The following is a 25,632-nucleotide window of genomic DNA, read 5'->3' as shown; positions in this document are numbered from 1 at the left end:
TATAAAATCGATTGAATTTAATATTTTAGTAGGTGACTAATAAAAAAAAAATTTGCATATTCAATAAAAGAAATTTAAATTTAGTAGCGTTAAGTGTAAATATTATACAATATAAAAATCAATTATACGAAAAAAATATATAAAAAATTTCTCCAGGTCAAATAACGGCCGCTGGTAAAATTCCACCAGCCAAAGTTTTGGTAGTGGGAGCGGGCGTTGCCGGACTTTCCGCCATTGGGACCGCAAAAAACATGGGGGCCATAGTACGGGCTTTCGACACCCGTCCTTCGGTAAAAGAGCAAGTCCAATCCTTGGGAGCAGAATTTCTAGAGATTCATCTCAAGGTTATTTTTTTTAAAATCTTTCATTTGCTTCCTTCCTTCCCTAATAATAATTTTTTTTAAATAATATCCTTTTAAAATAATAGGAATCGGGCGAAGGTGTAGGTGGGTACGGGAAGGAGATGTCTCCCGAATTTCTGAAGGCAGAGAAACAGTTGTTCTTTGATCAGTGTAAAGATATTGATATCTTGATCACCACGGCCCTCATATTTGGCAAGAAAGCACCAATTCTATTCACGAAGGTATATTATCAGTGTGACCCGAAATATTTCATATTAGGTTTTACGTAGTATAACTGGATTGTATAGTGATATTAAATAATTGAACATTATGTTATGAATGGATGATATTTGACAAATGGTAAAAAAACAAATCAGACTATATTAAAATTTTTGATATTTTATATACAATTTTGATATATATATATATATATTATTAACTATCATCAGTCTGATTTAAATGAAAAAAGGAAATGATAGAATGCATGAAACCGGGATCTGTGGTGGTGGATTTAGCTTCAGAAGCCGGTGGAAACGTTGAAACTATCACACCAGGTCAACTCACGACTTACAAGGATGTCACCCATATAGGCTACACGGATTTCCCTAGCCGTTTACCTACCCAGGCCTCCAACCTATTCTCGAACAATATCGCTAAATATCTACTTTCCATGAGTGAGTATAATCCAAACATAACAAAAAAGTATTACGCTTTTTTTTAAAATTAAATAACATCTATCCCATCATTTATCAGTGTCACTCAAATAAATATCATATGGGTAAATAAAATTATATTTATAATTTATGAAGTTACACGTATCCCTCACCCCCTACTTCGGTGAAAAATAAGGTAAATAAAAGGATTTACTTCAAAATCCCGAATACATTGATTGCTAAATTGACAACCTGGAAAGATTATCCAGAAAAGAAGTTTTTCTGCTAACTATCTTTAGATTTAAAACCTTATGTTATATTATTTAATCCCCCCCCCCTTCCCCATCCATCTATAACAATATCTGCTTAAATACACTGTATCTGTCTTTTGTGATTCAAATTAGACAAGTTATTAACTGTTTAAGCGCTCAGGTGATCATTGGAAGGTTAAATTAAGACACATCGTGAAAATAGATTTCGTTTTCGAATAATCCATTTATTAATGATTTTAACTAAATATACACACCCCACTTGGGGTAAATAAAATGATCTAATTTTAAAGACAAAAACGGCAAGTTTTTCGTAAATCTAGAAGACGAGGTTATAAGGGGTAGCGTGATAACTTTCCATGGGCAACTCATGTGGCCCCCACCCGTTAAGGCTCCTCAACCTTCCTCACCCCTTCCTCTGCCCGATCGATCTTCCGAGAAGCAGCCATCCACTCAACTCAAAACTTCCCAAATCTCACCCTTCAAAAAAGCGCTCAATAACATCATGCTATACACAGGAGGTAGTTTATATAATCGATGTGTAGTCTAACTCTTTTGTTAAATAACTTGTTATTTCGGCTTTTCTATTAGAAGAGACTTATAATATTTTAAAATTGATCCATTTTTAGTCACCCCTCTTAAAAGCTTAGTTTTTAATCCATTTTCGATTGGTGGATCAAATAAATCACGTGACTAAAATATAACTAATTATTAATTTTATAATTAACCAGTTACCTCTTTAAGAATGTAGCGATAACTAGTTATATTTCAAAAGTAACTTATAACAATACTTGTTTAAAAGACATCATGTTCTATCTCACAATTTTTTTACAATTAAAATTTTATTATAGGCTTGACATCGATGGTTGGATTGGGAACTTTATCCCCTGGACACGCTTTCAATTCTATGTGTACCACATTTGCCCTATCCTCAATCGTTGGTATTTTATTTTTTTTAAATCTATATTTTTCGAGGAGTATTTTTTTAACCACGTTCCATTTTTTTTCTTATTTAAATATAGATATCTTAATTAACCTTATTATGATATTCAAAAAAAAATACTAAGCGGGTGAATAAATAAGATAAAACCCTACATGAATTTATCACCCTAATATTTTATTCATTTTTAAATCAGATAGTAGCAAAAATAATTGACCAATTATATTATTTTGGGCTTGAAATGGATATTTAATTATTAAATCAATTTCGGAAAAAGGTTATCACACGGTCTGGGGTGTCAAACCTGCCCTACATTCGCCCCTCATGTCAGTCACCAACGCCATATCGGGCCTAACGGCCATAGGAGCTCTTCTCATGTTGAACACTCAAAACCTCTCAGAGATTAACTCCTCCGTCAAATTATCTAATTTGAAACTGACAGAAGTGGCTACCCAATTCGCCAACTACGAAACGTCGCAACATTTGGCCGCTCTTGGTGTGCTCCTCTCCGCGGTCAATATAGGAGGAGGATTTTTGATAACCAAACGCATGCTGGATATGTTTAAAAGACCAAGTTTGATGGATGCTCATTCATTTGGGGGGAAATGATGCCATTTTATCCTATGTCCAAAACTGATTTTATTATAAATTTCTTTCTTACATCTGTTTTTTTTAATTCGGGTTAAATAATAAGATGCCCACCTCCCATCCCACTCCCCTCCTTTCACCAAAAAAATTAATGTCTCTTTCTGAAATATTAAGAAAATATTATTAAAGTCTTAATAAATAGCAAATTTTTTTCTTTCCAAAATACAATTTACCCCCATTTATCTTGTTTAATGAATACGCTTTTTTTCTATCATCATCAAAATCTTAACTTCATTAACCTCTAGCGGAAATGCCTTATTTTTAACATGGTTAATCTTGTAAACCTCTATTCTAAATTTTATATTCCCTTCTTCAATCGCTCTTGGTATAATATTAATAGCTTTTATTATCTTATCAAAATTTTAACTTTTATCAATTAATATTGAGATAGTCATTATTTTGTCACCCCATCTTCTATAAAATTTTTAAAAAGAATATTTAGGAGGTTTGACAATTAAACCATTACTATATGTTAAAATTTATTTGCACATACAGTGAAGAAATATTAGTAACTTTTTAATAATATAAGCCATCTTTTCCAGTTTATGATTCATATTTTAATATCTCAGCTTTTTCTCATTCATTTTTAAATTCATTCTTTCTTTGTTTCTTTCTAGTTCTTTCTCTCTTGGCACAAAAAGTTTAAATTAAGCGCGATCCCTTTGGACTTTCAAAACAGATAGATTTTGTTCTATGTTTTACCCCCAAAATTGTTTTTTTTTAGATAATTGGAGAAATGCAGGTACTGAAGGCCCTCTAGCTAATCAGGTCACACGAGATTTTTTAGCGGGGAGAGATTGATTAACTTTGGTCTGAATGAGGGGAGGGGTAGGATTAATTATTTATGCGTCGAATTAAACTTTTATCTAGTTATAATTTTAGGCTTAGACTATTTCCAAACAAGACCTCTTTAGAATAAATGCACAACTTATATTCTTCCAAAATTCCGTTTATTAAGCTTTGTTTATTTTTTCTCATTTTGAAAAAAACGGCTTGTTTGGAATACGTTAATTTTCATTTTTTTTAAAAAATGAAGGATTTATTCTATCCTCTTCTTAGATTATAGATATTTCCCTGCTCCCTTAGAAACCCCGTTTTCCAGCCCAACTATGCAGCCACCCTAGCTAATGGGTGTATAATCCCCTTATCTTATACCCACTCAATTTCAGTGAAATAGACTCTGTTGGGGGGGGGGTCAACTTAGGATTGTGTATGATATCTTAATCCAAACTATGTATTTTTTTTTGAAAAAAGCCGACCCACCGGAATACAATTACCTGTACGCGCTTCCCACCGCCGCATTCTTGAGTTCATACCTCGCCGCTGCGTATTATTATAAGTATCCTCACGTTCATGAAATAGCCGAATTAGGTTTTTTTTTAAAATTATTTTTCTGTTGAAAAAAAAATAGTAAAATTGGTTACCAGTAAAATTAACTTTTTGATTTTTTTTAAATTATATATTTCGAGATTAATGGTAGAGTTGTTAAAGTGCGGGTAGATGTTTAAGGGGTGGGGGGGGGGAGGCTGATTCGATCAATCCTTTTTTGAGTTTTTTCTGACGGTTCCATTACAAATAAAATTTTTAAATTATTTTATATTTTATAACGCAATTCCATTCATCTTACCTTATTTCCTTTTGGGATTTTTGAATGTACCTGGATACTTTTAAGATATTTATAAAAAAACTCTTAATTAATATTTTATAGTAAATTGGATAAATAGGAAGGTAGAGATATTTTTTCGCGAAAATAGTCGGCCCTGATAACACAATCGTTTATTTTCGCTCACTCCCCCCCCCCCCTATACGTGATTCCTCGTTGACTAAATAAATAAGCCCTAATTAAAATACATTTTTTTATACACGTTTTTCTCTTTAACACTTCCAACACTTGGTGTAGTATAAATGATTTTGCGAGATATATATATCTCAAATGTTTTTTTGATGACAAATAAATGGATGTATTGGATGGATTTTGTCTGAAAATAATCTAATAACATCGAAATTTAAGGAAGGTTTTATAAATATGAGATTATTATATTTTGAAAAAACATAAATAAAAGCATCCGCCTTATGCTGTGTGGGCGCCTTGGCCGGTTTGGCATCTCAAAAAACTTGTCGATTGGGAAACGCTCTAGGACTCACAGGTGTGTTGGGTGGTCTAACCGTCACGCTTACTTCCTTTAACAAACCTCATCTTGCTCTTAGGTTTTCGGAATATTTGATCCCTCTTCCCCTCCCACCTCCCCTTCTACTCATGCTAAGAAAGGAAAACAGAATTTTAAAAAAGGGCAAAATTTAGTGTCGCTAAAAGGTACGATTTAGCGAAGTTTAAATTAGTATTTTAGCCATAAAAATATTACATAAGCCTAGATTTTGTTAATAAATATCCCTAAAGATCGCAAATCACGGCCCTTACCCGGCCTAGGGTTTAAAAAAATTATAATTTAGGTCAGGGCTGGGTCGGGCCTAATTTATTTTTTTTAAATTTGAACCGGGCCATGTCGGGTTTAAATTTTTAAATATGCTATTGCATTTTTTTAAATGATATATTTTAAAATTCTTGCGAGAAACAAGGTCCTAATATTTTTTCATAAAAAAATTCGTGCTGGGCAGGATGCAGATCACTAATTTAAGCCTTTCTGATATCTATGAGATCTCTAGGCTTGCATAATATTTTTTGGATATTGGATAAGCCCTTTTTTTAAAAATCTAGTCGTTTATATCAACACTAGTTTTTAGTTTAACTTACAATCTATGTTATATAATGATACCTTTATAAAAAGATATTTAAAAAAAAATAGAGTTTGATAATAAGGAGAAAACGAAGCTAATACGATGCACAATTTTTGTTTTCGCTAAAAAAAAATCAAAATGAGGAGGCGATAACATTTATGATCAAGTTTAGAAACCAGAGGGAATTGGTTATTTTGTTGCCTGAACTGGACCGAGTTAGCTAATAATATGACTATTCCATTTGGTTTCTAAACTCGACCTGAATGATGGAGATAACTACTATTATTTTGGGGAATTTTTAGAGCGGTCTGAATCAGATCCATTATTTTAAAAAAAAATTTTATTTTCCCTTCTAAATAAGTATACCGGCGGAGGATCATTCCACATCTCTCTTCCTCCAATACCTCTCCCAAAACCCTGCCACCGTCCAATCCTTATCGCTTCTCTCTATCGGCGCTCTGACCGGCACCCTTATTGCCAAGCGTATCCCCATAACAGATCTGCCCCAGCTAGTGGCCCTATTTCACAGCTTCGTAGGTATGGCGGCCGTGTTGACCTGCCTTTCCAATTTTTACCACAACGTCAACGCCAAATCGTTAGCTATCTTCGACTCCGAGCACGTTGGTCATCAAGTGGTGAGTCACGTGGCGAATCAAGTAAACTCCATGGATTCCGTGGAAAATATGGCTTTGGTAATGGGAACTTTTATTGGCGGCATAACTTGCACCGGTTCTTTGGTGGCATTCGCCAAATTGCAAGGTTTTATTTTACTTTTTTGAAATTCCGTCACTATATTTTTGCATATAGCGTAGTATTTTTAAGGTTATGATTAATATATCCGATTCCTATCAAATTATCTTACTTTTTTTACATATCTAATATTCTGAATAATAATTCCTATAAACGAATTTAACGAAAACAATTTTTTTCCTAGTTTATAGCTTTTTCTAATTGTCGATTATAAAAAAATTTTAATAAGGAATTGGAAAGCTTAAATTTTTAATTATCTAATTTTAAACAAAATTTTAAAAAAGGATTGATGAAATCGGCCCCCACTTTATTGCCCGCCCGGCACATTATCAACTCGGCCATGGCAGCAGCTAGTGTTGCCGCGGTAGTGATTTACATGAAAAACACTCAAGATTTTAACACGGGCTTGAGCTGTCTTTTAGCTACATCCGGTCTCTCATCCGCCCTTGGAGTCACCTTGACGGTCGCAATTGGAGGTTATATAATACATTTTTGCTGATTCTTAATATTTTAAAATATATTATTTTATAAGAATATTTTGAAAGATATATGATAATTTTTTAGTTTTTTGATAAAGATTTAAGCACTTTACCCCCTACCTCTCCTTTAGAGTCCTTTAGCCCCACTCCCCATGCTCAGGAGGTTGCCCCACTTCACACGAAGACTAAAATATGGGTACCGATTATGTATGCTTTATTTGACTAAGAGAGTACCCTCCCTCCCCTTAAAATTTCAATGGCGTAATTGCATCTTACCCCCATTTTAGAGGAGTCTGCTCTCACTCACCACTCCACCCTCCCCCCTCCCAGGTTATTTTAAATCGTAGCTAATAAAAATATACTGTTTTATGGAAAATGTGTAATAAATTTGACCAATATTTGTGATTTCCATCTATTATAATCTTTTATCATTATTTTTTTATTTAAAAAATTGCTACTTTTTATCATATTATGAACACAATTATTATTTATTTGTTTCATATATTTTAGGAGCCGATATGCCGGTAGTCATTACTGTTTTAAACAGTTACTCAGGTTGGGCTCTGTGCGCGGAAGGATTTATGCTTAACAATAACCTCATGACTGTGGTAGGAGCTTTGATAGGCTCCTCCGGTGCCATTCTCTCTTACATTATGTGCAAGGTAATAAATTAGAATATTATTTAATGTAGCGTCAACTAATGTTTAAAAAAAAGATACCTTAGACAATTTCCAGACAATGTTTTTTCAAGGAAATTTTTAAGATGTGTTTCCAGCTAATTTTTTTATTTATTTCTAAACAAAGAAATATATTTTTTTTGCATAATAAAATAGAAAATTTATAGTATGAAAAACAAATTAATTTAATCTACCCTGTTTGTAAGTAAATCAAAAATTAGCAATAAACGTGCCTAGAAAACCGCTTTGCAAAAACTTTCTACCTGGAAATGACCATATTTTTATTAGTTTATTCCCATTCTTTATTTCAATTAGATCTCTTAAGGGCCTAATTTCTACTAGGGTTAGTCTTGTATGATATTTTTTTGCAGTAAATAATTATATTTAATCCAATATTTAACTTAACCCTACAAAAGTAGGAAATAACAACATTTTGGAGAATATAAGGCGCTGACAAAAAAATATATCTTTTATGAGTTAAATAAATGACTAATAATTTGAATACGCCGAATACATACATTTGAAAGCTGGGCTTATCATTATTCCTAATTATAACTTTCGGGGTTATATAATCTTTTAGCGTTTTTAATTTTCTATTTTTACTTTACTTTATTATATTAATTTCATTTTTTTTTGTATTTTCCTAAGGCGATGAATCGTTCATTACCCAACGTTATATTGGGTGGATTTGGCGAAACGGGTTCTTCTAACCTCGCCTTAGACGCCTCCAAATCTGGTCTTAAGCACACGGAGGCCAGCGTTGATAGCGTGGTAGATATGATTCAGTCCGCTCAAAATATTGTTATAACCCCCGGTTATGGCATGTGTGTTGCCAAAGCCCAATACCCCATAGCTGATATGGTCAAAATTCTGACAGAGAAGGGCAAAAACGTTCGATTCGCTATACACCCCGTCGCTGGTATATATATTTTATCCTTTTTGTTTTGTAAAAAAAGAAATTTTGAATTAATTTCTAAAGCTATGCTTATCCACAAATTTCAAAACCCATCCGATGACATCGGCACATAATGTTGGACAAAATAAAATTATTCAAGGATTTATCAGATAATAACGGAATGCTAAATTTAATTTTCTTAATTTTTATTAATGATTTTGAAGAAATTTAGTAAACAATTATTTTTTTTAAATAAAAATATTTATTTATCAAAAAGTAAATTTCGGTATTTTTTTTTCTCCCCCCAAAAGGTAGGATGCCTGGTCAGTTGAATGTGCTTCTGGCCGAAGCGGGCGTTCCTTATGATAAGGTATTGGAAATGGAAGAAATCAATGATGATTTCACGAAAACTGATTTGGTATTGGTCATAGGTTAGTTAGCCTAATTCTAAATATTTATATAACTTTCTTTTTCTCAACATCCTCTTAATCTTTACTTTTTTTAAAAAACAAGGTAGTAGTACACCCATGTCCCTTTTTTTAATATTTACCCGTGCTGTGAATATTACTTTTAAATTAAACACGTTACCGTTACTTAAATTTATTACCGTTACATTTTTAACTATCTTTCGTATTCAATCTATGTTTATTTATTTTAAACCATCCTCACAAAAAATTAATTTTTCGTTAAATTTTCAAAATCTTATTTTTGACGCTTATAACTTAATAATAAAAAAATTGAATTATCTTACTCATTTAATTCCTAAAAAAATATCTTTCGTAAAAATTTAATAAAAACAAAATTATGACTTAATTTAATCAAGGGGTAAAACATGGATTTTTTTGTTCAAAAATTGGTAACCTTAATTATTATTATTTTTAAAAAAAATAAAGGTGCCAATGACACGGTTAATATAGGGGCAGAGACAGATCCAAATTCTCCTATAGCCGGAATGCCCGTTCTTAAAGTCTGGAAGGCTAATCAAGTAAATTTTAAATATAAATAAATAAAATAATACCCAACCTGCCCTACCCCTTCAATGTATTGGGAAACTAAAATTTATTAGAGAAGATCCGCACTCCTGTCTTTTGTCATAAATATTTTTTTCATTCTTCTATTAATTTTTTTTAAAGGTGATAGTTATGAAGAGAAGCTTAGGTGTGGGCTATGCGGCCGTGGAAAATCCACTCTTTTACATTCCGAATACTAGCATGCTATTAGGGGACGCCAAGAAAACTTGCGATTCTCTGCTTCAAGGCATTAAGAGCAATCAAGATTAAAGAAAATCATAAAACTTTCTTGAATAAATTGCAGTTATTTGTAAAATATAACGAAATTTATTCGGTTCTTAAGTCACTTTTATACTATGCAGCAATCGAATAATTGCGAATATTTTTTTTGAAAAGAAATTCTCACGTTTTTAAAAATGCCGTTTATATCTTAGAAAAATATTTTAAATCAGATTTTTAGGACAATTTGTAATATGCTCAAGACATTATTATATTTATTTATAAAAAAACACTTATTTATGTTACTTTAGTTAATTTTTTGTTTAAACAATATAATCCGTCCCCCTTCAATTAATAAGTAGCATTTCATTTATCATTTTTATTATTCTTAATTACATTATACATTGCATTAGTTAAAAGGTTTTAAAAACAAAGATCAAACATTTAATAACATAAAAATCTTAATAAAATATCTTGGCCAGCTATTTTTTAGTTGGGTTCCCAAAAATGAGACATAGTTATATTGATGATGCTAATCCCATTCTTACTTCTTGGACATAAACAAATCCATTCTCTCTTCCATTTTTTTACTTTCAAAAAGAACAACTGTGATTAATATAAATTTCCCCCCAAAAATACGCGGGATAATCGATTGTTTTATTCTAAAAAATATATATTACAAATAATAATGGATAAATTACCAAAATAAATAATATAAAATCCAAATTATAGCACGCATCACGATATAATCAAAAAATTACAAAAAAAAACGATAATATATATAACATGATTGAAAAAATTAAATAGGTGGACACAGAATATAATAATAATAATATAAATTATATTAATTCTTTATAAAAAAAAAAATTTGAATAATATTATTGCATTCTTTTTAAAAAAAATTAAATTTGAATAATATAAAATACGAATGATAATTTAAAGTTTGTTCCTTGTTAGTTATATTGATTCAAAAAATTAATAGTTATAATATGTCATAGAACAAGAGTAATTAAGTGCTATCAATTACTTCTTTAACAAGAATATTAAATGATATTTATCAAAATTATACCAAGATTTATTTTTAGACTTATTTGCTTAAATTTCCATAAGTCCCGTTCCCGTGACATATTACAGTTAAATTCCAATGAGTTTTATAAAAATCTTTATATGATTTATAAAACAAAATTATAAGAACTCTGCTGCTAATAATAATTGAGTTTACTTTAATTTTTTTTGCAAGAATTATTTTATATTTTTAAAAAAATATATATATTTCGATTGTTTAATTATATCATTTTAAAAAAAATGATTTTTAATTGATAAATATAATTTTTTAAATAAAACATTTAAAATTTTTGTATTTTTTTTTGAAATTTTTTCTCGCTTCTTTCAAATTTATAAAACTAAGATTTATTTAAAAATAATTCAGTAAAGTATTATCTCTATAAATTCGTGAGGATAAATACGTATTGAAGGGTGAGGTTTGGTTTCATCTGGATCATGATCGCAGGGGTGGCCTAAGCCTTTCCAGTATATGCATTTGCAACCGAGGCAGAAATGGAGCATGTTGGCATATATTTCCTTGACCCCGTAATACCTTCGTTTAAAAAAATATATTTGACAAGTTGTGAATAGCAAAGGTTTACTATTTAAAATGACTTTTAATCAAATTTGGACTCGCTAAAATATGGACGTCTGCCTTTAAAAATGAGAGACTATATATTTCGACATATATTTTTTTTTAAATTAAAATATTGTCATTTCAAAAAATAGATTTAGCAGAAATGGCTAATTAAGGAATAGAGGATTTTTTTAACAACACTAAGTTGTAAATTTTTTTAACAGAAGGAATAAAAAGATATGTTAATATTAGACCTATAGGCCGTGATATAAATGGTATCGGTGGGTGTCGGCACTCTGAATTAGCTGCCCCCTAAACCATTTTAAGTTTTAATAAATGGAAATTAATTTATAATCTAATGTATATTTTTATATAATTTATTTAAGCATTCTTATATTTTCGTCATTGTTATTAGAGTTCTTAAATCTTTGATGTGTCCAACCCTAGTATTTTCTTCTCATTCTGCAAAAATAGATTTCTGATAAATTTAAAAAAATTCATTTTTACTCAGTCACATAATATTTTACCGGCTCATTAGTATAATATTAAAACAAATAATATTAGGATAATCGAATGCAAACAAAATAAGGTAATAAACATAAATAAATTAAAGATCAAATTTAGTTCGATAATTGTCTTGAATATGATTTTATCAAGATTGGTAAAGATATTCTTTTTAAGTATTAATCAAGCGATTGAAAAAATTATTTTCCAGTTTCGAAAATTCATTTTTTTTACCTCTCAAAAGGTAATGCGTTTTGTTCTGGTAGAATATGTTGACCAAGTAAAATATAAAAATTCCTGCTCCAAATTGTTAGAGCTATTCAAATCTTTACTCAGGATGGAATACTTTGAAGCTATTTTTGCAATAAATGAGCTTGATATTTGAGCCTTTTTAGGTTTGCTTTTCTGCATTTTGATCAGTCAATAATTTCAGATGTTTAGTTAAAAATTAAGTTTAAAATTTTCTTATCAAAACATTTGGGAAATAATTTTATTATAATTTTGGATAAAGGTTTAACTTGTGAAAAAATTATTATCAGATTCCTCCCAATTTTATAAAAGGTTCACAAAAAAAATGTAATCAGTGATTTTCTTACCTCTTTTTAAAAAAAACTTATTTTACCGAAGTGCAAGACTGGTTATATTATTATTAGAGAGCATTGTTATTTGGTAGTTATAAACAGGGCCCTTTAATTAAAAAATTTATTATGTCACGTGGCCACCATTTTAAAAATCTGTCAGAGCCCGTTAGCATGGCTCGGCATTTTGTATCCCTATATGGAAGAAGAAGAAAACAAGACACACTAACCTTTTAAGCTTGAAGTACATCATTTGCCAATCAACCTGGATGTCATCGTGCTTATCCAATTTATCGTCAGATGTCGTGGAGGCGGTAGTAGCATCCTTGTAAGTCATGGCGATCCTTTTGGTTATTTGCTGTTCGGTGAAATGGAAAGCGCAGAGTTTTTTCCAAATATAAGCCTCCTGGGAACATTCAGAAAAATAGGCTAAAACAGACCCATCTGGGTGACTGTTGAAATAGTCGTGATTAATGTTGTCAACGGCAGGCTGTATTGCACTATTGTAGACTATCTTCAGAATGTTTATAGAGTCGTTTTTCACCTGCTTTTTATTTTTGTGAATAGGGGGGAAAACAAGTTTTAAAGTCTAGTACTGTATATAAATCATAAAATGTTTCTCTATTGGGAGGGGGGGGGCGCATGGGCAAAACTCTTTAAAGGTCGGTTCGAGCTAAGGTAAACAATTCGATTTTTAATATTAACTTTATTATGTTTTTGTTGTGGAATAGTGATAGCTGTTCCTTAGCATATCCAAAAAAATGATAAAACCAAGCACCTGTAAACATATACCTCCTCCCCAAAAATCTAAACATATTAAAAAATTGCAAAAACTTTGGTAAGCCTTTTCATTTTTTCGTCTAGCTCTATATCACAACATTTGGACAAGTTGATTAGGTCTTGGTGATCCGAGAGGCAGGACACGATTTTAAAGACGCATTCCTTGGGCAATTCTTTCAGAACCTTGTTGCTGTTACCACTCAATTTGATCGGCTTATTCCTTTTTAGGCTCCCTACTTTATGGTTATTCGCAATATCGATAACGACAGCGCCTTTCCCTCCATTGTCGTATATAGTTGTGGTAGTGTTGGTTGTTGTCTCCTTCGGGGGAGAGTTGCGGGTGGCTAAATCGTACATTTTATCACAATTTTGATCTAGAAGTTTATCGTTTTTATTATCACCATATAAGGAAGGCTTGTGAGAATCATCGTCTGGAGCGAGATGGTTGAAATTTTCTCCTATGATTCGACGAATGCGTTCGGACATTCTGAATTTAGGCTTTAGGCCATGTTCAGGTTTCCCGAGGTTACTCTTCGTAATAGTGATTGTCGAGGGAATGTTCTCGAAAGTTAAATCCTATTATTTGAATAATTTAAGAATGGTATTTGAGGAAAATAAGGATTCCTTTCATTCCTATCCATCTTCATTTTTCTTTCTTCCCTATCTATCTATCTATCCATCTTTCTTTCTTTCTTATGAGCTTGTTAGTAGTTATCCCTTTTTTCCCTCCTTTTCGTTATATATAATACTTATATAGAATCTCACTTTATTGGCAACGATCCCATATTTCTCCCAGTCCTTTGCTTCGCTCTCATTCATTCTCTCAATAACATTATCATCTCCAAGGATAATGGCGCCCTCAAGTTCACGTTTCCACCGCTGGATATCCCTGGCATGCCCATTCCACAACGACTCGCAGCCGACGCGAAGCCCAAAAGATGGTGGCCCTATTGTCAATGCCTTGCTCAATTCACGCACGAGAGTTCGCAGAAGACTGAAATTTCGACATTCTGCTACGCCGCGCTCGATGACCCTTCCAGCTAAGGCAAAAATGCATTTTTGGGCGCTGCCACTCAGTTCGTGGAGTCTTTCGCGTATCAGCAAGCTAAGAACCTTTCGACAAATATAGGTATATTAAAACAAAGATTATATATAAATAGTGGGAAAAAAAAATCCATAATTAACTTGCCAATATTACCATAAAATAGCTTGTTATAATAATAAATAATATTAATATGTAATAATATATTTATTCATAACATCTATAAATCGCCGATTGAGAATTAGATTTTTCCATATTCACTTTTTGTCAAAAATGACTTATTTTTTTAAAAAAAACAATTCTTTATAATTATATAATTCTATTTAAATAAAATAATCCAAAATATTTATAAAATAAGTTAAATTATAGCCAATATAAGGTTAATTAACTACACTTAATTTTTAAAATTACAAAAAGTGGAGATAGAATAATCAAATTCTCGGGGGACGAAATATGTTATAGAAAAGTATTTTATATTTTATAGAGCTTCTTAGTAAGACCTCATTCATAGTAATCGCGAAATACCGTAATGTAGTTCAAGATAAGAAGTAATCTATAAATTACATAATGGTAACTTATGCAGCTATGCTATCGTTTAGCAATGAATGACGTGTCTTTTGAGCGATATCGCAGAATTTCGCGATTATTATAAACAAAGCCTAACTCTGATGAATTAGCCCGATAACCCCTCATTCACAATTAACGCGAATCCGCGGCGAAGATTAACAAAAATACAACATTCCGCGAATGTGCGATAACAGCGATTGAGGGGTTACGCTATGTACTAATAGTTTCTATGTTCCCATAAAAATTTTGGGATATGTTAATTCTTAGTTTTAAAAAAAAATCTCCCTCAAATTTAGTTTATTTATCATGAATTTTACTTTGGAAATGTAATTAAACCGCTTGATATCATCTATACCATCCAAAAAGTCCAGCTTCCTAAACGCCTCCTTTAGACTAGTGAATCCACGAGGGGACGAATAACGCTTGTTTCCGTTGAATAGGCAGGGTTTGAAAATAATAGGGATAGGATCTAAATGATTATTTTTTTTGAAGAGGTCGGTAAGCCTTATTATTGAAAAAGTTATTTATATTTTTGAAATAAAAGGTTTTAACGTTTGGGCCAAGGCTTGGCGTGGGCTAGTTTGGAGCATATATATATTAAATGTGAGCGAATTCCTGATGATGTTAGGTAGGATTTTTATTAAAAATGTATGATTTAAATTGCAAAATATTGTTTTTTAAAAATGGATTTAATTATCTCCTCTGCTTAATTTCACCAAAAAAAACACATATGGGTTAGAACTAGGGTTATGTTTTTTTAAAAAGGAGTGCAAATAATGTGACCTAGAGGGTTGTTAAAATATCTAGATATAAAAATGTCGTATCTCCATCAATTTGAATTGTATATGCACTCTGCATTTCCTTCAAATAATTATAATAATAATCTATCATAAGAAAATTGTAACACTGTCTAGATAAATCTGTATCCAGATACATGTGAAAAATATCTTCTAAAAACTCTGGTGGCCTAAAATAATTTTTTCGACATCGGTTGCATGCACTATGAGTCTAATTATATAGGGTCTATAAAGAAATCGTATTTTTAGATGGAAGTGGTCGTGTAAATTATATTGATGAATGGTCAATTAACAACGAATTAGAATTCGAGGTTAAACTTACGGTGGCTAATCATATCATTCACTAAAAAAATTAATTAATCTACCAATTTTTAATCAATCTATATCAAGTTTCTGAACCAGATAAAATTTCCGCCGAATTCGGTTCGAGCCCAGGTCCGCCACGTTTTTTTTTAAAAAAAAAGAGGTTCTGCCGAAACGCGTTCATAAAAAGCGAATTTAGAGACTCTAAAATTAAACCGAATCGGTGCTTATAATGGATTAGGGTTGTTTTGTTAATTTTTATTTTGATTGGAAACAAAATAATTTTTTTAAAAACAATGACACACCCTTTCCGCCTCTTCCCATTCCTCCCCCTCCCTTTTCTTCTCTTTTCACTTCCCCTCGAGATAACAAATTTCATACAAAAAATGTTTGGGGCAGTGTTGCTTAAAAGGCTCGGTTTTTTTATTGCCAAAAAAAAATATCATGCAAGCCTCGAGGATGTCGACAATACAAGTCCAAACACTTTGTGCCATCATATGAGCAAAATCTTAAAGTTTCCGTAAAAAAAATAAATACCCAACCTGTCAAAATCAAATTCATAAAAATACAAAACAAACCAAAAGAATAGAAAAGAATAGTAGGACAAAGAGTAAATATAAATTAATAATACAACCAAAAATATTTTTTTTCCTCTTTATTGATTTTAAACCATCTTCTCAAGGTTACTACTCGCTAATTATGGAGAAAAAAAAAATGTTTAATGTTTCGTTTTTTTTTAAATCGCGAAATTTAAAGAAAAACAACTTAAGTATCTTCCTTTTTTTCTTTACTTAATCGAGCGAGCGAGCGAGTTGATAAGCCGATTTAAAACATTTACTTCTTTTTAAAAAAAATTAAATATTGCAATAAAATATTCCTAAAATCCCTTTATTTTCCTTGACAAAAATTGCATCCGTCCCCTTCATTTCTCCCTTTCCGGTTTTTATACGTTTTTTTTTTAAAATAAATAAATAAATATGGGTTTACGCACGAGAGTTGTATTGGTTGGCAAGGCCAACGGAATCGTAATTTATCGGAATGAGTGTTTCTTGGTTAATACAATTTTCTTCGGCGGAATCGAGCTGGGAGCCATCTTTAGTTTGTTTTCTATTTTATAATTATTTTTATAAAATACGGATACCAAATAATGGTTGTCTTAGGGGAAGGGCGGGCGGAGGGAATGCGGGCATTCTATTTATCGGCGCGTTTTATTAATTCCTATGGATTTGGGATTGTGTTAAGTCTCATTTATCGATAACGATTGAGTTTTAATTATATTTATGTTTTCAACTCTTTTTAATATCACCACTAGATAAATTTTAAATGAATAATAAAATTATCTTAAATACACTAAGGAGCAATAAAATGTAAGGGATAAGGGATGGGAAAAAAAGAATTAGAATGTTGTTGAACCTCCTCACTTTGGTCATTCAAGAATAAGGCTTAGTGAAGCTTTTAGTTGAGCATAGGGTCGAAGATTGAGGCGCATTTCAAGTAGGGTTCAGAAATTTAAAAATTGTTTGGTTGGCATTAGACCGATGTGTGGACAATCCATCAGGACCGGGGTAATATGGATCAGAGTCAGGTTCTGACCCTTCTCAGGAAATTGGTTCCGATTGTTTCTGTTAACAAAATTTCCTGTATCCCTTCATTAGGTTCACACTCTATTTTTTATGATAAAAAAAACTTGGCCAAGCAGTTATGGGGGTTAGCCAAGATTAGGAGATTTAACATGTGTGATTGTTTAGATTTAGGGTCAATTAGAATCTATCTATCTCTTATTTATAAAAAAGGAAAAGGGGCATGGCAGGGGAGGGAAACTGTTTTGTAATTTCGCAAACAGGCAACAAAAAAAGGGGGGGGGGCGTTTATCTCTAAAAAGTAAGATACAATTCGTGTGCCAGGTTGTGATAAAAAAAGCAACCATAGTTATCACCTAGAACATGCTTATTAACACGCTGGAATTTGTTTTATCGATTTACATTCAATGTCGCAAGTGACAATTTTTAATCAAATTTACGAAATAGGGTAGGGGGTAAAAATCAGCACGATTAGGCGGCCCGAGACCGGTTGAGATCCATCGATCAACCACAAATAAATTTTCTGTAAAAAAATGATAGGCTAAAAAAAGAGTTTTTAATGATGATTTGTTATACCATTTAAAAATTTATACTACTAAATATGATATGGCCGCTAATTATATAAAATACAGTCCCACTCTTTTTGAATATCAGATACATAAAACACAACAAATTTAAGAAAAGGGGGGGATCAAAATAGAAAGAGGTTATAAATTGAAAATTTTTTATTTAAAAATTTCTTTTTTTTTGAGTGTGTAAAAGATTTTGTGGTATATTTTCAAATTTTTTTTTTAATTTATTAGTAGTTGAGTGTGGTGGATTTTGAATTTTTAAAAAAAAAATTGTGGTAGTCTACTAGTCAATGTGGTAGACCTGGCTCCTGATTAGACATGACATTATGGTATAATTCAAGGAAATTGCCGTTACAACGCCTGATTTATTTAAATTTGTCTATTTATAATCACATGACAGATCAGAGACAGTTTTAAAAATGATTAACTTTTTATTAAAATCTCATTTGAACAAAACTATTAAAAATCCTTTAAAGAAATGATATACACAAATGACGCATATCCCCCCCCCCTCCAATACCCTATAACATCGAATTGCGAAAAATGACTAAATATCTAATAACTGTTTTTTTTTTAAAAAACAAGAACGTAGAGGAGCGAAGATACGAATTAGGTTATACAAATTTTGTTTTATTATAATGTTGTATTGTGGTAACATGTTTAAAAAATTAAAATTAAATCAACATGTGCACAAAATGTAAATTTTAATCCTTCGAAAATGATTTTAATATAATTCTCACTCACGTGATAACATTATAAATATCATTTTTATACATTAATTAAATTAGCATCACCAACCATGATCATCCGATATCATGTGGAAAAAGAAGGTGAATCACGAACTTGTCATATTTTTTAAACAAAATTTATACTTGAGTTGAGAAGACATAGATATCGATTTTTAATTCTCTTTTTTTTAAAAAAAATAGACGACTTACATTTACATATGAGTATCACCACCGCATTTAATTTATGATAGAAGTAAGAAAGAAAGAAAGGAAGAAAGAAAGAAAGAAAGAAAGAAAGAAAGAAAGAAAGAAAGAAAGAAAGAAAGAAAGAAAGAAAGAAAGAAAGAAAGAAAGAAAGAAAGAAAGAAAGAAAGAAAGAAAGAAAGAAAGAAAGAAAGAAAGAAAGAAAGAAGGAAGGAAAGAAAGAAGGAAGGAAGGAAAGAAAGAAGGAAGGAAGATTAATGCAAGAACAAATTTGCTAAAGACCAAATTTTTATCAAACCATTTTTTTTTAAAAAAAATCCTATATCTATCTAATCTTTTACCCTTATCCTAAACCTCGTCCAAAAAGGTTGGGGAAAAAAATAAACTTAGCCCGTCGTGAGTCTAGCCAGCGCGCTGTTAGGGCCACAGCCTAGGTATATACCTATAAAGCTATCGCTGACATAATATTTTTTTCACGGATGAGTTTCTGTTTTCGTAAAAATATAATTTAAAAAAACGCGCGCCTGACGCGCATTATATTGACATTTAACGAGAGTTAATAATCAAAAAAAAAACTCGGCCTTCGGATGTATGGGGGGGGGGGATTTCTTTATAAGTTACCATAAGGATATTATCCTAGTGAAGGCATAATTTATAGAAGTAAATTGCTTATTTTATTCTAACCCGGGAAGAAATATAATTTAATTTTGTAAATTCCTTTTTTATTTCATTTCATTTCTTCCCTATCCCCTCCCCAGTTCAATTTATTAAAATTATGAGTCAATATAATATATTTTTTTTAAAAAAATTAACGAATCCCCCTAAAAATCAATGACATATAATAATACCTACACTGACGATGCATTCATTAAAAGTGTATATCAATGAAAACAGGTGGGGACGCCATTTTGGTTATCCATATCAAGTGTTTTTAAACGGCTCGATTCGAGCCGATTTTTAAAAATGGCTAACTCAATATTTTATCCAATGAAATACTTCGCAAGCTTGAAGATTTTGTTTATGGATGGCACAAAGGTTTGAACATTTAATAGCAAAATCTCAAGGTTTAAGCAATATTATACTAGCTAAAATATTGAGTTAGCCCTTTTTAAAAATCTTCTCAAATCGAGCCTTTTAACAACATTACCCAAATTTATTCCTATGTCTGATGCAAACTTTATTAAAGAATGGCCTGATCATCGAGATAACAAGGAAGCAAGTTATAAATTTAATAGTAGTTTTTTAACATGAGAATAATTACTATATGGATTACCGAAATGGAGTGTCCAGCTGATTTGCATTCAACGAAGCTTTCAAATGCGTTATTATGAATGCATCTTCAGTCTAAGTATTATTATATGTCATAGCTAAAAATACAATAAAAATATTTTTTTCTATACAATAGAACAGGTTTGACAAATGTCACGATTTAGCCATGATTCTCACGATTTCATATCAATTTTTTTACACAATCATTGAGCAAATTAAAATTACTCATACTTTTTTTCACAAAAGTTTTAATTCAAATATTTTTAAAAAATATTGTAGTATTTGTTAATAGTTCAACCAACCAATCATATTCATTGGACAATATTTAAGAGGCATATTTAGGTATGTCCTTAACGTTAGCAATTTATTAAATAACATAAATTTACATCTAAAATCTGAATAAGGGCTCTTATCAAAAACATTTTACAACGTAATAATGATGAAGAAAAGGCTTTGAATTTAAAATGAGTCAAAGATTTTTGTAAAAAATATTATAGAATATTTAGAAATACGCTTATGATATTCTAGATATTTGATGAATTTCAAAAAAAATTAGTACTAATTATAAATTCCAAATATAGATTCAGATATTCTCTTTGAGAAATATTTACATTTTTATTCATATTACAAAGACAAATTATCCAAAAACAATCATGTGAATGCGAAAGAAAAATGGATAGATATCCTTTTAAATGATAACTCTCGCTCTCCTTTAATAGAGAAAATGCGCAATTTTATATTTTCAATCTAACATTCAAATGCATCATCAGAGAGAATATTCAGCTTATTGACTACTGCTTGGCGAAAAGAAGGTGACAGATTACGTTTATCCCCATTGGAAGGGTGATTAAGTAAAATTATAATTATTCATGCAAAGAGTTTTCGGCCTATCTCCATAGCGCAGATGCATTATTGCTTCTTTTAAAATCATCCATAAAATATAATAATTAATATTATACTATATATGTAAAAAGCCGGCGAATATAAAATATACCAATAATTGTTAATTTTAAATCAATTAAAAAAATATTTGGTTGAATTAAATATATCATATTAAGTATGACGAGTATGCTATATAGATAAACCCGGCCGAAGGCCTGAAAATTGAGGGGCTATAAATTTTAAAAAAAAACTCACATTTTGAAGTAAAAAATATCTGGCAACCCTGCAATAGATAGAGGGGTAATTAAATTAATATGAATGATTTAATTAACTTTTACCATCTCATCTCTTACCTTGAACGATTATTCACCGCTATTATCAAAGTCATAAAATTATATGAATTTACGATAATTAAAATTTATTTTATTTCTCTCCTTATTTCTTTCTTTTTCTTTCGTTCTTTCTTTCATTCCATTCCTTACTTAACGATTAAAACATTAAAACAATGGTACAATAGGTGCGCAAGTCATAAATAAGTATAAAGAGGGTAATCAAATTTAATTTTGTCGCGAAAAATCAATTTATTTTCAAAAAAAAATTGTTTCCTCGTAAAAATTAGGTAACGCGAAAACGAGGCGGTTAATTCATAAAATTGTAATTTTTTGAAATACTCGTTTAAATATAAAATATCATGTTACATAGTTCTTTATTTAATAAGATGGATTAAAAGGTATTTATTTTTTATAACTTCAAAAAAAACATTCAAAACTAAGTTTAACGCTTTTAAGAAAGAAAGAAAGAAAGAAAGAAAGAAAGAAAGAAAGAAAAGAAAGAAAGAAAGAAAGAAAGAAAGAAAGAAAGAAAGAAAGAAAGAAAGAAAGAAAGAAAAGTTTCAAAACTTCAGCAAATTTATAAAATTTTAATGAAATTCGTATGTTAAATTTTTTTAAATTTATAAAAAAAATTCCTAGAATTATGTTTTGAACATATTTTTATATTTATATTTAAAATAGCTTATTCATTTTTATTTTCATTAAAGGTTTGAAAGTTTGCGAATTTAATTTTTCGATGTTTTCAAATAGAGCCAAAAGTATAATTACGAAAAATGATGAAAATAAGAAATATGCCGGGTTTTTTTATTAGGGTGCTTACAAAACCTTCCCAAAAGATTTTAAGCTTGAAAATGTCATAAATATGTTTGGTCATTTTTATTATTTTTCTACTAAAAAGGCTTAATTCATGTTTTTCGATAAAGTTTTGAAAATGTTCGAATTAAATTTTTTGATGTTTTTGGAAAGTTTTATACAAATAAATTTAGAGGAAATTTGGATAAAAAAAAATATGTAATCCTCAAATTACCCAATTATGATAATTTATTTAAATGCGCTTGAAAATGTCATTGAATAAAATTCAGCTGGTGACATGCCACTTTGGTTTGCACTTGATGCAAGTCAACGCAGCCAGGCTCGTAAAAATGTTATCGGGAGTTTTCTGCCTCTCGCCTAATTATCTGTGTAAAAACAATTTCAAAACTCGGCCCAGATCGGCCCCATAAAAATATTTGAAGCAATTTGTCTGGCCCTGCCCGAAAATCTTTTCACCGACCTTTAATCGGTGCATCCTCCTGGAATAAAAAAAAAAATTTATATTATGATCATTCAGAAATCTTATTAAAAAATTTGAAATATTTAGTTTTTACCAGAGACCTGCAGGCCCGAGAACCCGGCAGTATTTTAATTTTTTAAATGTACCCGGACCGGGCCTGACCTAAAATTGTTTTTTAACAAATACCCTGGGCGGGCCTGTCCGTATATTCTAATACATCATTATTAACTACATATATTAAAAATAAATAAATTATATTTTAAAAAAATCCGGTTCGGCCAAAGCAAATGGTATCTCTGCAGGTCTCTGGGTTTTCCTTTTCCCCTATTGTTTTTTTTTTAATTTTATCTAAAAATTTGTACTCCACTAAAAAAAAAATATTTTTTATACCCTACTTACATTTTGTGCTTGTTCTTTGTTATATTATTTTTTTTTTGAAAAATAAAGAGAGGGATAATTTATAAATTATTTATAACATAAATATACTATAAAATTCAGTAAAATAAAATTTATTTATTTATGCTCTTTCCTTTTATTCTCTCATTTTTGTACTTATTTTATTTTTTTTTAAAAATAGGTAATTTAGATATATTTTTTTTTATTGGCTTGTTTTCAAAAAAAAGAGACAATCTTGACAATGAAATTGAACATATATGCCAAATGAATAATACACCAATGTCGTACACAAATACATTAATTTGTAAATAAGGGAAGATTAGACGAATCATGATTCGTTGTATACATTTAGGTTGGTATAAAAGCCCGATTCGGGTCGATTTTTAAAAAACTAACCACGATTAAGATTTTTAGCCTTAAATAATATCATGCAAGCACCTCGAGATTTGGCAAATATGATGTCCAAACCATACTGCCATCTATAAACAAAATCTCCTGGCTTATATATTATCCTGGCTAAAATTTAATCCAGCCGTTTAACAAAGTCAGTCATCAAAATAATGAATGTAGTAAAAATATATTTATCAGAGGCCTGTAGGCTCGACCCTAATCCCGGTGCGGGTACAGAGGCCGAATTTAATTATTTTAAATATAACCGGGCCGGGGCTAAAAAAATTTCTTAAAAATTAACGGGGCTGGGTTGAATATTTTAAATCGCCCTTATCTATAAAATAAATAAAACATATTCAGTATTTTTTTTAAAAAAAACCTGGCAGTGCCATGCAAATGGTACCTCTGCAGGTCTCTAATATTTATTGTAGGAAAAAAACAGATATAATTCTTCAATATTACCAATTTTATTTATCATTCAGAATTAATTTATGAAATTTATATATGTAAATAAAAAGTAAAAATTAAAAAGATATAGGGGAAAAAAATTATATTGCTTCTTCTTTCTTATCAGTTTAGAAATTTGTATATGATTTTTTTAATATATATTTTATAAATTCATAGCTTAATGTAGAGGCTTAAAATTTTTTTGAATTTATGCAAGTAAATTATTATTTATAATATCAGCTATTTATATTCAGTAAAATTAGTGAATCATGATTATCTATGTATCCCAGGTTAATTAAAATTTGCTTACATGGTTCAGTTTATAAAGGTTTTATGGGTAAAACAAAAAATAAGTAATTAAATTATATAATTATGTATTAAGGTTAAATAAAGTCAAGGTTTCAATCAGAAAGTTTTGGAGAATTCAGAAAGGGGATTAGATTTGGGAAAAGTTATTAATGAAAAATATATAATTATACAAGATCTTTAGTAAACATATTTTCGATAAATCATGTTAAAATAACAAATATCTTTGATTTAGAATCAGTAGTATATATTTGTTTGCATTCATTAGCATCAATGTGTTTTCCCAAACAATGTGTGATTTTTTTAATTTCAAATCATTCTTTATGAGTTTGTTTATTTAAATTCCAGTATGTTTAGAATACATACCCTGGGAAAATGCATAATTACAAGATCTTTGATAAACCTATTTTAGAATAACAAATATCTTTGATTTAGAAACAGTAGTGTATATGTTTTTGTGTATGTTAGCATCATTGTGTTTTTCCCAAATAAAGTGTTATTTTAATTTCATATCAATCATTTAGAGTGTATTTTTTTAAATTCTAAAAAATTTGATTTTACTGGTAATTTATTCCAACATGTTTAGAATACATATCCTGGGAATTTCAGACAATCTTATTAAATCTTGAGTCATTTATAATTTACATTTTAAAAAAATCTATTAATTAATATATATATATATATATACTATGTTAAAAGTTCTTGGCATAATTATCTAAAAATCACAGAGTAGGTTTCCTACAGATGTTGTATTAAATTTCTAGTAAAATCAAATTTTTTAAAATTTAAACAGACTAATTTATCCTTGAAAAGCAACATATTGACTAAAAAAACATATTGCCATTAACATATTCATGTCATATTAAATTAGAAACTGATAACTATAATTGTGTATATTATCTGTTGATAATTTATTTGCATAATAGGGTTTTTAAGGCTGCATACAATATAAGGATTTCAGAATTGTAAAATTTTATATTAATAATTTAGATTACAAACTATATTATTATACCAGATATGTTTATCATTTTAAAGGCTCAAAATTCTAATCAAAATAATTAGAAGAATAACAGAGTAATATTAAACTACAATTCTAGTAATAATATGATTATTTACAAAAAAATAAAGAATATTTAGATTAAAAGATTTTATAAAAGTTTTTACACACGTTAGGTATTTTCATCACTTATTCTTAGAGTTAATAAAAATAGTACTTTAAATAAATTAAAATTATGTGTAGAAATATATTTATCTAAAGATTTTTAAAATAATAAAAAAAGTAAAAATTACTTTATGCGACCAGAACTATCGAGCAATTTAATCTCTTCCCAACCATCTTCTAATCTAATCCATTTATGACCAGGAGATCTCCAATCTTTCCCAATAAAAGGCATTATTTATCAAATTTTCCAAAAAAACATATGTTCTAAATATTAAATGAAAT

General features: G+C 30.0%; 2 protein-coding genes across 4 annotated transcripts in view; one reads left to right on the top strand and one right to left on the bottom strand.

The window, feature by feature from the left end:
* Positions 1–10,426, top strand: part of LOC135930366 (NAD(P) transhydrogenase, mitochondrial-like) — a 14,282-nt gene extending 3,856 nt beyond the window's left edge. Inside the window, exons 2-16 of one of the 2 annotated variants that reach the window (XM_065467150.1) lie at positions 157–344; positions 428–583; positions 811–1,015; positions 1,557–1,784; positions 2,115–2,204; positions 2,481–2,777; positions 4,106–4,222; positions 4,915–5,059; positions 5,949–6,346; positions 6,622–6,813; positions 7,327–7,478; positions 8,142–8,412; positions 8,700–8,819; positions 9,282–9,373; positions 9,522–10,426. In XM_065467150.1, the coding sequence (XP_065323222.1) occupies positions 157–344; positions 428–583; positions 811–1,015; positions 1,557–1,784; positions 2,115–2,204; positions 2,481–2,777; positions 4,106–4,222; positions 4,915–5,059; positions 5,949–6,346; positions 6,622–6,813; positions 7,327–7,478; positions 8,142–8,412; positions 8,700–8,819; positions 9,282–9,373; positions 9,522–9,668 (2,798 nt within the window). In that variant the 3' untranslated portion in view covers positions 9,669–10,426. Of the gene's footprint in view, positions 1–156; positions 345–427; positions 584–810; positions 1,016–1,556; positions 1,785–2,114; positions 2,205–2,480; positions 2,778–4,105; positions 4,223–4,914; positions 5,060–5,948; positions 6,347–6,621; positions 6,814–7,326; positions 7,479–8,141; positions 8,413–8,472; positions 8,568–8,699; positions 8,820–9,281; positions 9,374–9,521 lie in introns of those variants that run through there. The other variant, XM_065467151.1, reaches the window with a different exon arrangement.
* Positions 10,339–25,632, bottom strand: LOC135930367 (F-box only protein 25-like). 2 transcript variants are annotated; one of them, XM_065467153.1, is made up of 7 exons: positions 25,479–25,632; positions 16,801–16,916; positions 15,027–15,178; positions 13,866–14,213; positions 13,155–13,676; positions 12,551–12,864; positions 10,339–11,214 (listed from the first exon to the last, which is right to left on the bottom strand). In XM_065467153.1, the coding sequence occupies exons 1-7, from the start codon at positions 25,580–25,582 to the stop codon at positions 11,043–11,045; spliced, it is 1,728 nt and encodes a 575-aa protein (XP_065323225.1). In that variant the 5' UTR covers positions 25,583–25,632; the 3' UTR covers positions 10,339–11,042. The 2 variants fall into 2 exon arrangements, with proteins under 2 accessions (XP_065323225.1, XP_065323224.1); XM_065467152.1 differs by having other exon boundaries at positions 10,341–11,214; positions 12,551–12,867.

Source organism: Gordionus sp. m RMFG-2023, chromosome 5 (genome assembly GCF_954871325.1).
Source record: "Gordionus sp. m RMFG-2023 chromosome 5, tfGorSpeb1-WG-v2, whole genome shotgun sequence".
In the NCBI taxonomy this organism is placed as follows: domain Eukaryota; kingdom Metazoa; phylum Nematomorpha; class Gordioida; order Chordodea; family Parachordodidae; genus Gordionus; species Gordionus sp. m RMFG-2023.
This window is presented reverse-complemented; position numbering and strand designations above follow the sequence as displayed.